Below are 14,722 nucleotides of genomic sequence, written 5' to 3' on the forward strand. Positions count from 1 at the left end.
TGCAGCCACCTGACCAGCCCCCTGACCCAGCGAACGCAGGTTCAAGGAGCACCGGCGGCCGTCCCCGCATCAGCAGCAGACACACAAAGACAGGGGTGACCCACCCCCTCCCCCACAAGGTGACCGGTGGGCTCGAGGTCAGGGAGACCAGCCCTCAGCCAAGAGCGATACCTGCCAGTGCCCAGAGGGCCCTCCTAAAATCACTAACGTTAACTCGGCACTGCACGGAGGACGTTCTCCGCCTTCCCCCGTGGAATCCTCACCACGTGGCTATGTGGTGGCTCCCACAGCTGTTCCCATCAACCAGATGAGGAAACTGAGGCCCCGAAGGCGGTCACCTACCTGCAAGGCAACAGTGCCAGGTGTCAATCAGGACATGCCCAGGAAGACACAGAGACACTGGCCCTCCCAGTTCTCCCTTAACATCCATCCCTTCACCCAGGCTGGGGCACAAAGGGGCTGTGCCGGTGTCAGTGTCCTTGTCCCACGGACGGCTCCGTGGACCCCGGGATGTCTGTGCGCTTCCAGCACAGGGGCTGAGCCAAGCCACCTGCCACAGCCAGTGCCCCCTCCCCCCCGCCCCCTGCCCAAACCACGGCTGGAAAAGGGCAGCTCCAGGACCCACCCCAGGCTGTGTCTGTGCCCCAGCCTCCCTGCCAATCAGCCAGGAAACCCGTCAGGAGCCAGCAAGCCTGGGCAGTGTCAGGGCCAAAGGCAGACACGCTCTCGCCCATGGCCGGCTCTGCCCTCGGCAACCCTTCCTGCCCTCAGTTTCTCCCTCCCAGCCCCCCCCCCCGAGGGGTGGATGGAGGGGAACGGATTTATGAAAGCATTCTGCAGCAGGGCGCCTGGCCCCCACTCCGGGCTGGTTAGCAAGAGAGCTGGCTTTAGGGGGGCCCTAAGACCTCATGCCCCCACCTCCAGGCTCCCTCACCAGCCCGTCTGCCTCCCCTGATCCTGGGCTGAGTGGGAGCGCAGCCCCCTTACCCTCTCAGGGCACCTCTTTGTCAGCAGCCACCCCCCTCCTCTCCCTGGGGGAGGGGGGCCCCCATCTCCTTGGAAACGCAGTCACAGCCAAAGGGCAGAGGCCATGCAGCCCAGCCTGGAAAAGCCGTGACTCACTCCATCCCTCCTTCTCCCTAGTCTGTTTTCCGATGTCACACATGAATGGCCGTTGTCCACGCGGACTTGCCACAGAGGGCCACGGAGGAAGGGGGCTTCGGGGCTAACAGTTAGGTGGATCCTCAACAGCGCTGGCCAGACCCAGGCTGGCCCCCTGGGCCCCTTCAAACCGGAGCTGGGTGGGAGCTCTGGGACTCCAGGAGGGCAAGACCCGAGCTTCATTCTGCTAAAGTCTCGGCCAAGTTCCCTTTAAGGGGCCAAGAAAAGCAGCTCCTGCCGGCTGCGCAGACATTTTCCTGCCGGCCTGCAGCCACACGCGCTCGGCCACGACAAAGGCCACACTCGAGGGTGCCGGGGGAGCGACGGGGACCCCCGATCGCACCAACTTGTGCGGCCCTGTCCTGGAGGCGGCGCCCCGAGCCCACCCGCGCCCTCCGGCCCCCGCCCCCCGCCCCGCCGACCCCTGCGACCGCGCCCGCTCGTCGTCCACGGTCCAGTCCACCAGACCCGAAGCCCGAGGGCGCGACGCCGGACGAGGCCCCCGGGCGTGGCGGGCTCCCCGGGGCCGGGAGGGACGCGGAGAGGGGTCGGCAGGGGTGGGCGCCCCGCCCGGCCGCGAGTCTCCCCTCGCCGGGGAGGCGCAGACCGGCCCGGGGCGCTCCCCGGCCGTGCCCACGGGCGGCGGCGGCGCGCCCCGGGCTTGGGGGACTTTGGTCAACTTCGCGCCTCCTGGGGCGCGCCCTTCTCCCTCCCCGCGGCCGCCCGCGCGCCCGGACCCTCACCTGGGACATCTGCGGCCGGAAGTTGATGTCCTTGAGGTCGATGGAGCCGGGGGACAGGTTGTGCAGCAGCTGGCACAGGAGGACGCCGTCGCGCAGCGCCTGCGCCAGGTCGAAGACCACCGCCGAGGGCCACACGACCCGGTGGTTGGGCGGCAGGACCTTGCAGTCGATGAGCCAGCGGCCGCACTGCCGCCACTGCTCCATGGCGCCCGCGGCGGCCGCGCGGCCGGGGCCCGCTCAGGGCAGCGCTCCGGCCAAAGTGCGGTGGCCGCGGGGCATCCCGCCCGCCCGCGCGGGGCTCGGCGGCCGGGGCGGGGCTTCGCGCGGGCGGCCCCGGGTCCCCGCTGCGCCGCCGCGCGTCGCCTCCTCTTCCTCCTCCTCCGGCTCCTCGCGGGCCGCCGCTCCCGCCCACGTGCGGCCGCGGGGTGGGCGCCGCGCGGCGCGCCGGAGCCCCTCACACGCGCGAGCGCCCCCGGACCCCGGGCCGGGCTCCGCGCCGCCCGCCGCCGCAGCGCCCCGCGATCCGCCCCTCGGGGCGCCGCATGCTGCGCTCCGGCCGCCCCGCGGCTGCCGCCGCTCCTGCCCCGCCCGAGACAAAGGGCCGGCGGGTCGCTCGCTCGGCGCGTCCGGGGCCTGGGCCACCCTCGTCGCCGCCGCTTTGTTCAACCCGCCTGCGGGCTCCGCGCTCGGCGCCCGGCGCTCCGACTCGGCGGCGCGGCGGCTCGCAGGGGGGGTGGTGAGGGGGCGCGGGGGTGGGGGGGGCGCGGGGGGCGCGGCCACGGGCGGGGCGGGGCGGGGGCGGGGCCGGCGCGAGGGCCTGGCGCCGCCCCCGCTCCCCCACTTCCTGCCCCGCCGCCCGCCAAAGTTGCGGAGGGCGGGGGCTGCGGCGCCGCCCCGGGCCCGCCCACTCTGTCGGCGGGCGCCGGGACTTTTGGGGAGCTCTGCGCCCCGGGCGAGCGGCCTAGCCACTAGAGGGATGGCCGGGTCTCGGTCTCTGCGTTGGCCCTGCGTTCCGCTCGTGGCGACCAGGCTGTGGCCCCTTTCGCGCTGGGGACCTCCGCGTGGCCCTTCGAGAAGGACAGACCCAGGAGGGGGCACCGACTAGGCCGAGGCCCCCCGCGTCCCCTCGGTCCACCAATCCGTCCCCGAGGGGTAACTCGATGCCGGAGGCACACGGGCCGGGTATGCGCCCAGAACCCCCGTCCCATCCTCTGCTCGGGCCGGGGACCCGCAAGAAGTCCCCCACCCCACCCGCGACTCCGCACAAAGGCCGGGATTCCCCTGCTTTATGACCCAGAGGCCTGGCCACTTGCAGCTGCCCAAAGGGCAAATCCTGGCGTCCAAGATGGAATATTCGAGATAAGTGAGGGAGGGCTTGTCATGAGGCCCGAGCTGCCTGGGATCTGGGTCGTGGCAGGCCACTCGCTGACTGCGGGGTCCACTGACCCCGCCCTGAAGTCCTTCCTGAGCCACGCCCTGGGGTGGGGGCCCCACGCTGTCAGCAGCTGGCCTCCCGCGACAGCGACACTGCTTCAAGGACTTGAAGAGCCAATCGGCCGATGAAGTGATGTGGATCCTGGCTCAGCTCAGGATGTGCTGGGCCACCCTGGGCAAGTCACAGCCCCTCCCTGAGCCGCCCAGCCATCAGTGGGGTGGGGGGAGCAGTCTCTGAGAGGCCACCCACTCTGGACTCTCCTGGTGGAATTCTGGACCTGCGTTCCCTGCCCCACGGCCCCGCCCCCCTCTTCCACTGGGCGCCAACCCCACCTCACTGCGAAGATCCCCCCAGGCCTGCTGCAGAAGGCACACTTGCCCCTTCCCCAACCCGGGAGGAGGGGCAGGCCGGGGGTCTGGCCCACGGAGACCAGTAGGGGAGGAGCTGGCCTCTGGGGCACAGCCCAGGACCTGTGAGGAGGGGCCATACAGGAGTACTCTGGGGGCTAGGGTGACCTTCCTCTGAGGACCCCTCCAGGCACCTTGATGAACCTGTGCGGAAGGAACCTGCCTCACAGGGTAGGATTGAGCCTGTTGGGGCTGAAGCAAAAGTGGATAATCCCTCCAGCTCCCCCACCTCGGAGAGCCTGTGCAGGCACCTTCCCCTTGCGGCACCCCTCTGTAGAACGTGGAGCCCCGCACCCCACCGGAATCGCTTGTGGGGAGCAAACAGGACACCATCCAGAGCCTTTGCACAGGGCCTGGGGCAGAACGGGGCTCCCGCAGCCCTTCACTTGGGGTGCCCTATTCATTGTAGCCCCTTAATGCCTGTGTGTGTCTCTCTCTCTCCCACAGGTAACCACGTCCTCAAGAAAAGGGCCTCTGTCCTCACGGCCCTTCATGGCCTTCCTGCCTGGGCAGAGACCCAACCCCAGATGATGAACCCGGGAAAGGGACACAGGCACCCAGAGCCGTCCATGCAGACAGTCGCCTGCTGCCCCCTGGTGGGTGCAGAGGGCACTGCCCCTCGGTGGCTGCCTGCTGCCCAGCTGCCCCCCCCCCCCCCCCCCGCCCCGGGGGAATCTGGGGTTTAGCCTTGAGAATGGTCAAGGCGGGAGACCCATCCCTCGCTGCTGTCCAGTCCTGAGCCAGTCACAGCCCCTTCGGCATTCCCAACTTCCCATCTGGACACTGGGGACATGTGTATCTCGCAGGGTCCTTGGGAGGCTCTGTAGGCAGGCTGGACATACATGAATGAATGAATTAATTAATTAATTAATTAATTAATGAAAACTTGGCAGAGACTCTCTCCCGACACTGGTGTGGGTGCGATGAGCAGGCCCAGACTGCCCCAACTCAGAGCACGTATCAGAGAGAGGGACACCTGCCTGTGACACACCTCCGGGGGGGCAGCTCCCATGACATCCTAGGGACACTGCACCCTGGAGGGAATGGTACCCTCGAGGCTGCACCTCAGCCTGGCCCGCCTTTCGCACAGTCCCCGATGGCCATTGTCTTCAGCGGGAAAGGCTCTGTGTTAAGTGCCAGGGCAGTCCACAGGAGAGGCGGGGAGCTGGGCCCCCAGTCCAGGGGGTAGGGAGTGCCAATACCAGCCATATACCCCAAAGTAGGAAAGGAAGGTCACAGCCCCCTCTCCCTGCCTCAGCTGCACACCGCTGCCCTTTCAGTCCAACCTCAGCCACCGGCAAGGACCCAGTGAAACTTTGGTGACACCCTGTCCCTCTCATGGCCAAAGAGGGGCCCTCTGGCTTACACCTCCCTAGAGGTAAAAACGAATTCCTTCCCTAGAAAGTCCCCCATGATGTGTTCCCTCCCTGGATGACTTCGCTTCCTGCAGCTCTCCAGCCATGCCCAGCGGGCTCCTACCCCAGGCCCTTCACACCTGCCATGTCTCTGCCTGGGACTCTTGCCCACACAGCTGCGTGGTTCACACCCTCACATCCTCTGCTACCCTCTGCCCCACACCCGACTCACGTTTCTCTGCACCGGCCACTGCCGCGTAAGCTGGCCGGTCTGCCCAGTCTCATCCCTCTAGACCGTCGGCTCTGTGACAGCAGGGGACCATTCTGTCCTGTCCCCGTTCACGCCCAGCACTGCAGAGTGGACTCGGCCGGTGGTAGGTGGTCAAAAAATACTAGCTGAACGAAACGCCAATGAATGAATCAACAACTTGGCGAGGCACTACAACTCCGAGTTTAAAATCCAATATATCAGGGGCGCCTGGGTGGCTCAGTCGGTTGAGCATCCGACTCTTGATTTTCGCTCAGGTCGTGATCTGGTTTGTGGGATCGAGCCCCACGTCGGGCTCTGTGCTGTCAGCGTGGAGCCTGCTTGGGATTCTCTGTCTCCCTCTTTCTCTACCCCTTCCCTGCTCTCTCGCCCTTTCTCAAAAATAGATCATCATTGGGGCACCTGGGTGGCTCAGTCTGTTAAGCGTCCGACTTTGGCTCAGGTCATGATCTCACGGTCCGTGGGTTCCAGCCGCGTCGGGCTCTGTGCTGACAGCTCGGAGCCTGGAGCCTCCTTCGGATTCTGTGTCTCCCTCTCTCTCTCTGCCCCTTCCCCGTTCATGCTGTCTCTCCCTGTCTCAAAAATAAATAAATGTTTAAAAAAAAATTTTTTTTAACTAGATAATCATTAAAAAATGTTTTTATTTATTTTTTTTATTTATTTTTTTTTATATGATAAAAAATGTTTTTAAATAAAATCCAATATATTCTCTCCTGGAAGTCACAAAAATGGGGTGAATTGAAGCACAAAATAGACTGCGGGACCCATTGATGTGCAGCCTGTTCTAGCAATGGTTATAATGAATTTTGACATCCTTGTGTGAGTGTGTAACGTCATGTTCCATAAGACTGCACATAACACATGGCCTCCCAGCTCGGTTTATTCTAACGGGGATCGTGATCGCAACAGACAGTCCCATTTCCTGGGTGCCAGGTGACCAGCCCGGGGGCCTCGGACGCTCACCCGGCCTCCCTTAAGCCTCACACAGTGGCCAGTATGGTCCTGAGTGGTTAAAGGCAGACACCTACGCACTGAGCACTGTGGTGAGCTGCCCGCGTGGCCCGGCAAAGCGTGACTGCTGTCGAGAGGGGTTTCCGTGCCTGGGACCTTTCTGCTGTTCCTCGACAAGCTGATTCGGACGGGTGGGTGATGGGGGAGAAGGGAAAATGCTGTGGTATCTACGACACATAGCTACTGACGCAGCGACAGAAGCACACACGCTCCCCGCCGCACAAGTGGGGCATTAGCACGGCAAGCGAGGCAGAGTTGGCCGGAAGGCGGCTGCTGGGGAAAACAGCCTGTGTCTGGGCCGAAGCGGGTGGGAATGCTTCCGTCCAGCCTCGGCCTTCTGGAAGCCTGGTGGCTGTCGGGTCCCCGGGCGTCGCAGAGGGGAGGCCTTGGGAGGAAGGTCAGGCCGAGAGGCCTTACGGGCGGTGAGCCTGGGCTTCCCACTTCCGCTCGGACAGGGCGATGCCGGGAAGGGCGACCCAGCTCGCACTGAGGGACCCTGCCTGCCCTCCAGGCTCTGCACTTAAGTGCACCCACACCCCAGCGGGGAGGCACCCTAGTCCTACCCGCCTTGGAGGCGGAGCGTCACAGAGCCCCAGTGACCGCGCGCGAGTGCGAGTGGGTCTCCCGCAGCGCCTCCAGCCGAGGACAGGGCTGGAGGGCTGGCTCGCGCCCAAACACCCGAGCGCTCCCCTTTCCGCACAGGAGAGCCACGCGCAACCCAACCGGGGGTTTTTTCGAAGCCCGACCCCCCCGCCAACATCAAGAGCTGCTGTGGGGTCTCGGCGCCGGCCCTCAACGGGGCCAGGGCTGAGGGGGCCCTTAGTCCCAGGGATATGGAAGTTCTCCTGCAAAGGTCTCCCCGGAAGCTGAGTCTGCCCACCCTCCCCTCGCGCGTGCATCCGTCCCCCGTCCCTCTCTCCACCCCTCCACCCCTCCACCCCTCCACCAGCCATCCCTCCCACATCCTCCTTCCAGAGGACATCCTCCTTACTGAGCACTGGCCTCGTTCGTGGGGGAAGGAAGGGGCAGAGAAGGTTTTGATTCTTCCCAAAACGACTGGGTGAAGGAATTATTCTCACGTCCAAACCACACGAACACACACATTTTGCAAATTCCATTTGTAGCTACATCATGCAAATTCAGCTGTCACGATTTCCCGGGCAAGTAGAGGTGTAGACAAAGACCATCTGGCCCGCCGTGGACTCAGATTACGCCCCACCGGGTTGCTGGGTGTGGGCTTTTTGCAATGTGACCAAGAAGGCAAAACAGACACTTGACACCCTTCACTACTCCAACTACCAAAATTAAGTCACGTGCCACGGATCGGACCCCGAGCTGATATCTGCCAGCTTGCTGTGCACCGCGTGAGGCTCTCCTGAGACGTGCCGTGAGCTCAGGGGGCAGGTCGCTCAGGGCTTCAAGAGTCTCCAGGACTTAATTCATTGGCGGGCACGAAGCCGAGACGTAGGGATTGGGGAGGGGGTTCCAGACTTCTGCAGGAGCCCCCGTCGCGGCGCTGACAGGCTCCCTCCACGAGGATGGAGGTGGGCATCCAGGCCGCCGCGGGGCAGACCCCGGCCCCGTGCCGCTGGGTTAGGGGACCCGTGCAGCTGATGTGGGGTGCCCGCTGCCCAGCCGTGCTTCTCGGCAGGCTCGGGCGTGGCACGCCGGCCCAGTTCAAAGTCCGTCCGCCCTTACTGGTGTTCATCGCTGCCTTCCAGCCTGAGCGGGAGGCAGACCTGCCCGGGGCCCCTCCGGCCCTCCCGCGGGCCCGCCAGCTCATGGGAAGGGGAGCTGCCTGCTAGACCCCAGTGTAGACCACAAGTGCCAGAACCCCAGAACATTCCCCAAAAGACGCCCCGTTCCCCCTAGCTGTCATCCCCAGCACCCTGCCCGGCCCACACCCAGCAACCGCTAACCTACTTTCTGGCTCCGTGGGTGTATCTGTGCCGGACGGCCCACGTTAATGGAGCCACCGGACGGTCCGCGTCAACAGAGCGGCTTCTGTATCTGGCTTCTCTGAGCAGTGTCAAGGCTCCCCATGCCGTGGCCGGTACCAGTGGCCTTATGCCTTCCTACAGCTGAACATCAGCTCACTGTAAGGGGGATCCATTTTTTTTCTTTTAACATTTATTTATTTTTGAGAGACAGAGACGGAGCATGAAGGGGGGAGGGGCAGAGAGAGAGGGAGACACAGAATCGGAAGCGGGCTCCGGGCTCTGAGCCGTCAGCCCAGAGCCCGACGCGGGGCTCGAACTCGCAGACCGTGAGATCATGACCTGAGCCGAAGTCGGGCGCTTAACCGACTGAGCCCCCCAGGCGCCCCAAGGGATCCGTTTTTTTTTGTTTTTTTTTTTTAATTTTTTTTTCAACGTTTATTTATTTTTGGGACAGAGAGAGACAGAGCATGAACGGGGGAGGGGCAGAGAGAGAGGGAGACACAGAAACAGAAGCAGACTCCAGGCTCCGAGTCATCAGCACAGAGCCCGACGCGGGGCTCGAACCCACGGACCGTGAGATCATGACCCGAGCCGGAGTCGGACGCTTAACCGACTGAGCCCCCCAGGCGCCCCAAGGGATCCGTTTTAATAACACATTTTATCAACCCCATATACCTGAAATGTTATCATTTCAACATGCGACCAACCTAACCAGCTCCGATGTATACTTGGCCCCTCAGCCCATCAGCTTGAACGCCCAACAGCTCTCAGAACACCCCGTCTGTCTGTAGGTTCCGGAAGGCTCATCTCCAGAGAGTAGACTCACCTACCCGGTAGCCTCGAATATACCTGAAGGTTTCCCCAAAATGAAACTGAGGCGTCAAATCGTAAGTTAATGACAATTACACGCCAGGAAAACTTCAGCTCCCTCCCCCCCCAGCCCAGTGGGATGAGCCACGGGTAAAGAGCACGCAGCCACACGTGGCGCATGGCCGCTGCTGCGTGGGAACAAGGGGTCTTTGCGAAGCCCGGTCCGCTCCCCCCACCGGCGCTGTGACACCGCAGGAGGGGGGAGACTTCTGTTTCCTCCCCTGCCCGGTGGGCTTCGTGAGACCCCCTCCCGGCATCAGTGAGTCGGGTGCTGGCAGCACGGACACCCTTCGGCATCTGGAAGCAGGCACACCTTGCCCGTCCCCGGGGGACTTGTCACACGCGCGCGGGCTCTGGTGCGCGTGCTAGGAGCCGAGGCGCAGGGCTGTGCGTCACAGCACCCGAGGCTTGACCACGGCTCTCTGGCCTCTCTTCCCCACCTGACCCCTGCAGGCCCCCCACCACACCCCAGCCGGAAAGACCCTTCGATTGTGCAAGGCTGACCCTGCTCCCCGCTGCCCAAGGCCCGGCCCGTGTCCACACAAAAACTCGCACGGCCGTGTTCACAGTCACCAAAAGGCGGACGCAGCCCCCGGGTCCCGTCCGCAGGTGAACGGCGTATCCGTACGTGTCCGCGGAATGTCACTCGGCCGTAAAAGGGAGTGAAGTTCTGACACCTGCTACCACGTGGACAAACTTCTAGAAGAGCTATACTAAGTGAAAAAAGGCCGGACACCAAAGGTGACACATGACAGGGCTCCATTTACATGCAGTGGCCTGAGTCTGTGACTCTGTAGGCACAGAGAACGAACGGTGGGCACCAGGGGCGGGGGGAGGGGAGAGGGGGTCAGGGTTCAACGGGGACGGTTTCAGTTTGGAACCGTGAGAAAGTTCTGGAGACGGATGGTGGGGAGGGCCGCACGACACCCTGAATGTGCTTCGTGTCCCTGAACTGTCCCCTAATGGTACACTGAACGCTGTATTTCATGTTCTGTGCGCACGCACATACGCCGAAAGGAATGGCGTCCTGGTGCTACGACGCTGTTGAAGCTGCAAACGTCATGCTCGGGGCGCCTGGGGGCTCAGTCCGCTAAGCGCCCGACTCTTGATTTCAGCTCAGATCACGACCTCAGGGGGCAAGAGTTCGAGTCCCGCGTCGGGCTCTGCAGTGACTGTGCAAAGCCTGCTTGGGATTCTCGCTCTCCATTTCTCTCTGCCCCTCCCCTGCACGAGCCCTCTCTCTCTCTGTCTCTGTCTCTCTCTCTCTCTCAGTTAAAAAAAAAAAAAGAGAGAGAGAGAAAAGAAAAGTCCTGCTCCGTGGGAGAAGCCAGACACAAAAAGCCATGTGTTACATGACTCCATTTACAGGAAATGTGCAGGACGGACAAATCCAGAGAGAGTGGAAGTAGGTCAGTGGTTGTCTGGGGCGGGGGCCACGGGGAAATGGGGAGTGACTGCTTGTGGCCACAGGGCTTCTCTGCGGGTTGAGGAAAATGCTCTGAAATTGACCGTTGTGGCGGCCGCACAGCTCTGCGAACGCGCTAAAGGCACACATTGTGCCCTTTTAACTGGGCGGGTTGTACACAATTGTATCTCAATAAAGCTATGATATTTAAAAACACAAAACGCCCTTGGCTCCCCCCGCCTTCGGAGCGCAGCCAGCCTCCTGGCACGATGTTCAAGGCCCCCTGCCCCCATCGGAGCCCCTCAGTCTGCTCTGTGCCCCCTCCTAGCCACCCCCACAAACCCCAGCCCCAGACTTCACACTCCTGCAATTTTGAACCGCCCCTGCCCACCACTGAGCCGTCTCCAGCCATGAGCCCACGGGACCACGGTCCACTCAGGAGACGTTTGCTTCCTAAAACCCACTTCTTCCCTCAGGGACCATCTCCTGCCTCCTCAGTGCCCCATCATGTCCCAGTGCTCGGCACAGAGCCCAGCATGAATTCATTTCTTCCCCCACCCACCCGCCTACCCAGCCACCCCCCCCATTCAGAAAACACTGAGTACCCACCCTGCACGTGCCTTGTCCCCAGGGGGAAAACAGATCTGGCCCAGGATTGCCACAGTCAGAAGGGAGGTCTCAGAAAGGCCTCTTGCCTCCTGGGGAGGGTCCCAGGGGTCACTGAACGGAGCTTAGCCCTCTTGCAGACATCCCGAGCCCCCACCCACCCCCAAGACACGCTCCTGCTCTTCGTCCGGATGCGACGTGGTGACCGGCCCAGGCTCGGGCGAGGTCCCCAAGGCCGAGTGACCTCGTGGCTCACTGCCTGCCAGGACGCGCCTTCTCAGGGTTCGTCTGGGGGGAAAAGACAACGGTCCAGGATGGCAGCTCCCGCCGGGCTGGGGAGGCCGGGCTCAGCCAGGGCAAGAGAAGGCTTGGAGCCCCTAGGGTGGACCCCCAAGATCCTGCCCCTCTGGTTTTTCACAAGTGCTTGGGCTGACGCTGGAAGCACCAGGCCTCCCTCAGAGAGAGAAAGGCTCTCCAGTCCCACCTGGCCATGCTCTGTGCCCTTGGGTGTGACATTTAAGTCTCTGAGACTCGGTCTTCTCATCTGTGAAATGGGCAGGACGGCCCCCGGGGCAGAGGCTGCACCGTGAGTCAGCGAGACGGCTCTTAGCAGGGCACTCGGGACCGGCCTGGCACAGAGGGCCGCCTGCCGGCGCCCACCAGGGGGCGCTGATGGGTGCCAGTCCGGTTGTGCCAAGGCAGCGCAGAAGGGGATGCCCGGCCCCTGTAGCCACTCCTCCCACGGGGGGCCGTGGCTCAGAGCCGAGGGTCCTCCCAGGCCCTGCTGCCCCCGCCGTGGGCTCCGAAGTCCGAGTCCACACCCTTGGCCTCGGCCACCTAAACGGTAATGGCCTGTCGGTCAGCAGAGAGCTGGCGTCTCCTCCTCTGACCGTTTTAATGTGAGCCCCACCAGCCACCTGTTCTGCTGCCTTTCCGGGTACCCACCTTCTCTCCCACCTCTGGCCCGACGCCTCCTCTCTCCCCACCCTCCGGGGTCAAGACGCAGGGCCGAGGTTTCACCGTCCGTCCATCCCGTCTCAGCAGCATGTGACAGCGTGAACCGGCTCCCCCCGGCTTCCAGGGGCCGGAGCCTTGATCTTCCTTCTTGTTGCCATCACGACCGGCCTTGACAGCCACAGGCGCCAGCCAGGCCTGGCCCAGCCGTGCCAGGTTCCTCCTGCCGTGGCCAGACAGGGGTCCAGGAGTGGCCTGACAACTTCCTAGCCACTGCCACCTGCCTTTCATCTCAAGACAGCCCCCGCCGTCTGGGCTTTCCGCTCCCCCGACACCCAGGGCTTTCCCGCTCCCCACCCCTGCGCCCAACACTAGTTGCCTGCAGGGGTCCCAGGAAGCAGACTCTAACATGCATTATGGACCGTCCCACCCCGGCCATCTGGCAACATGGACCCCACGGCTGGCCATGAGCACTGTACTGAGAGTCCCTGGCACAGGGTAGTGATTGCTAGAACTTTCCCTAGTGGTGAACTGGGATGGGGCACCTATGGAAGAGAATGTACGGGGTAAGTCCGAGGCCTGAATGGGGGCGGGGGGTGGAGGGCAATTATTAGAACCACGGCGGTGGATGCAGGCGGCTGTGAACCCACTGGAGAAAGTCGATGGACGGCGGAGGGGGACCAGCCAACCACTTGAGGCAGCCACTTAAGTCTGCAAGGTGGAGCCTCATCTAAGAGCACAGATAAGGAGTCAGCATCCTTGTAGAGGCAGGCAGAGAACGAGGAGGCGCTCCAGGGAAGGCTGAGAGCTGCAGCCAGTTAGCTCCCGGGTCCGGAGTGGGGCCCGACGGGGAGGAGGAGGCCAAGAGACTCGGGGGTGGGGACAGCTAGGTCAGCCCGCTGGAAACTGGTCCACGTCTGCTCCCCCTGGAACCTGGGGGCTGGCAGGAGTGGCCACTCCCCCCCCCCCCCCCCCCCCCCGGCGAAGGCTAGTCTTCTCCGCTGCCTTCTGAGACATCACATCTCTGCCCTGGACTATCGGTCTGTACCTTGGACTAAAATGTGCGAATCTCAGCTTTTTATTTTCTTCCTTGAAAAGCCACTTTAAAAGTATCACCCACCATCGCCATTCACTGCCTTGGGACGCCATCCCTCGGTCCCCTAGAGCCTTTCGCTGGGCAGGTCAGCCCAGGGGACCAGAGGAGACAGTTTACTTAGCTGCCTGGCCGCTTTTGTCCTGTTCCCTGAGACAGGATGCCTTTTCATTGCTTTCAGCCACAGTCTGGCCAAATAACCCATCCTAGATTCCCTCCATTTTTTTCCTGCACCGACTTTCGTGTTAGGGTTTACAGTGGGCTGCCTGGCGGACCCCCGAAAGGTATGTCCCCACCAAATCCCTAAAACCCCTAACCTTATTCAGCAAAGGGGCCTTTGCAGGTATAATTAACGGAGAATCTTGACGTGAGGAGATCATCCTGGATTATCTGGGCCCTAAATCCGATGACAAGTGTCCTTACTAGAGACACGCAGGAGGGGAGGCCATGTGAAGGCTGAGGCAACCCTGGGTGATGCATTCGTAAACCACGGAAGGCGGAGCAAGCTGGCGGCCGCCAGAACCTGGGGGAGAGGCATAGAGTGGATTCCTGCCCCCAAAGCTTCCAGACAGAGTGGGGCCCCGCCAGCAGCTCACTTCCCTGCTGGCCAGGAGTGGGGACACTGGAGCCTCAGACACGGAGTGAATGCGACTGGCCGAAAAATAGGGGACACTAAAACTCACGAGGCCATATTCCTTTTTTTGCTAAATTCCTGACTTAAAAAAAAAAAATCCCTTTGGAAGCTTGGTAGATCACCAGCCCCATTTTCTGAAAACGGACAGGGAAGGGGAAAGAAGGGGGCATTTCTTCTGCTTTTCCCACATGAACCATATTTCACGGTAGCCAAACAGTTGATGAGCAAAGTTCTTCCCTATAGAAGAATTCCAGAAGTAAACCTAGAATCAGAAAAATCACCAAGTTCCAATCCTTAAGGAAACAATGGTCCTAAGTTACAATCACTAATGGCAGTCAAAATTATCCTGTAAAGACCAACAGGGAGGGCCACCTGGGGGGCTCAGGGGGTCAAGCGTCTCACTTCGGCTCAGGTCATGATCTCACAGCTCACGAGTTCAGGCCCCACGTTGGGCTCTGTGCTGATGGCTCAGAGCCTGGAGCCTGCTTCCGATTCTGCGTCTCCCTCTCTCCCTGCCCCTCTGTCACTTGTGCTCTGTCTCTCTCTCTCTCTCTCTCAAAAATAAATAAACACTTGGGGCGCCTGGGTGGCGCAGTCGGCTAAGCGTCCGACTTCAGCCAGGTCACGATCTCGCGGTCCGTGAGTTCGAGCCCCGCGTCAGGCTCTGGGCTGATGGCTCAGAGCCTGGAGCCTGTTTCCGATTCTGTGTCTCCCTCTCTCTCTGCCCCTCCCCCGTTCATGCTCTGTCTCTCTCTGTCCCAAAAATAAAAAAAATAAAAAAAAAAAAACGTTGAAAAAAAAAATAAATAAACACTTAAAAAAGGAGGGGGGACGCCTGGG

General features: G+C 62.1%; 1 protein-coding gene across 4 annotated transcripts in view; it reads right to left on the reverse strand.

Moving 5' to 3' along the window:
• Positions 1-2,108, reverse strand: part of VAV2 (vav guanine nucleotide exchange factor 2) — a 164,295-nt gene extending 162,187 nt beyond the window's left edge. For all 4 annotated transcript variants that reach the window (XM_047093802.1, XM_047093803.1, XM_047093801.1 and 1 more), the window contains exon 1: positions 1,905-2,108. In XM_047093802.1, the coding sequence (XP_046949758.1) occupies positions 1,905-2,108 (204 nt within the window). The remainder of the gene's footprint in view (positions 1-1,904) is intronic.
• Between the last annotated feature and the right edge of the window lie 12,614 nt (positions 2,109-14,722).

The sequence above is a fragment of the Lynx rufus genome, unplaced genomic scaffold, assembly GCF_022079265.1.
Source record: "Lynx rufus isolate CCGP_SWC_20201006 ecotype Redwood Valley unplaced genomic scaffold, mLynRuf1.p SCAF_36, whole genome shotgun sequence".
Classification (NCBI taxonomy): Eukaryota; Metazoa; Chordata; class Mammalia; order Carnivora; family Felidae; genus Lynx; species Lynx rufus.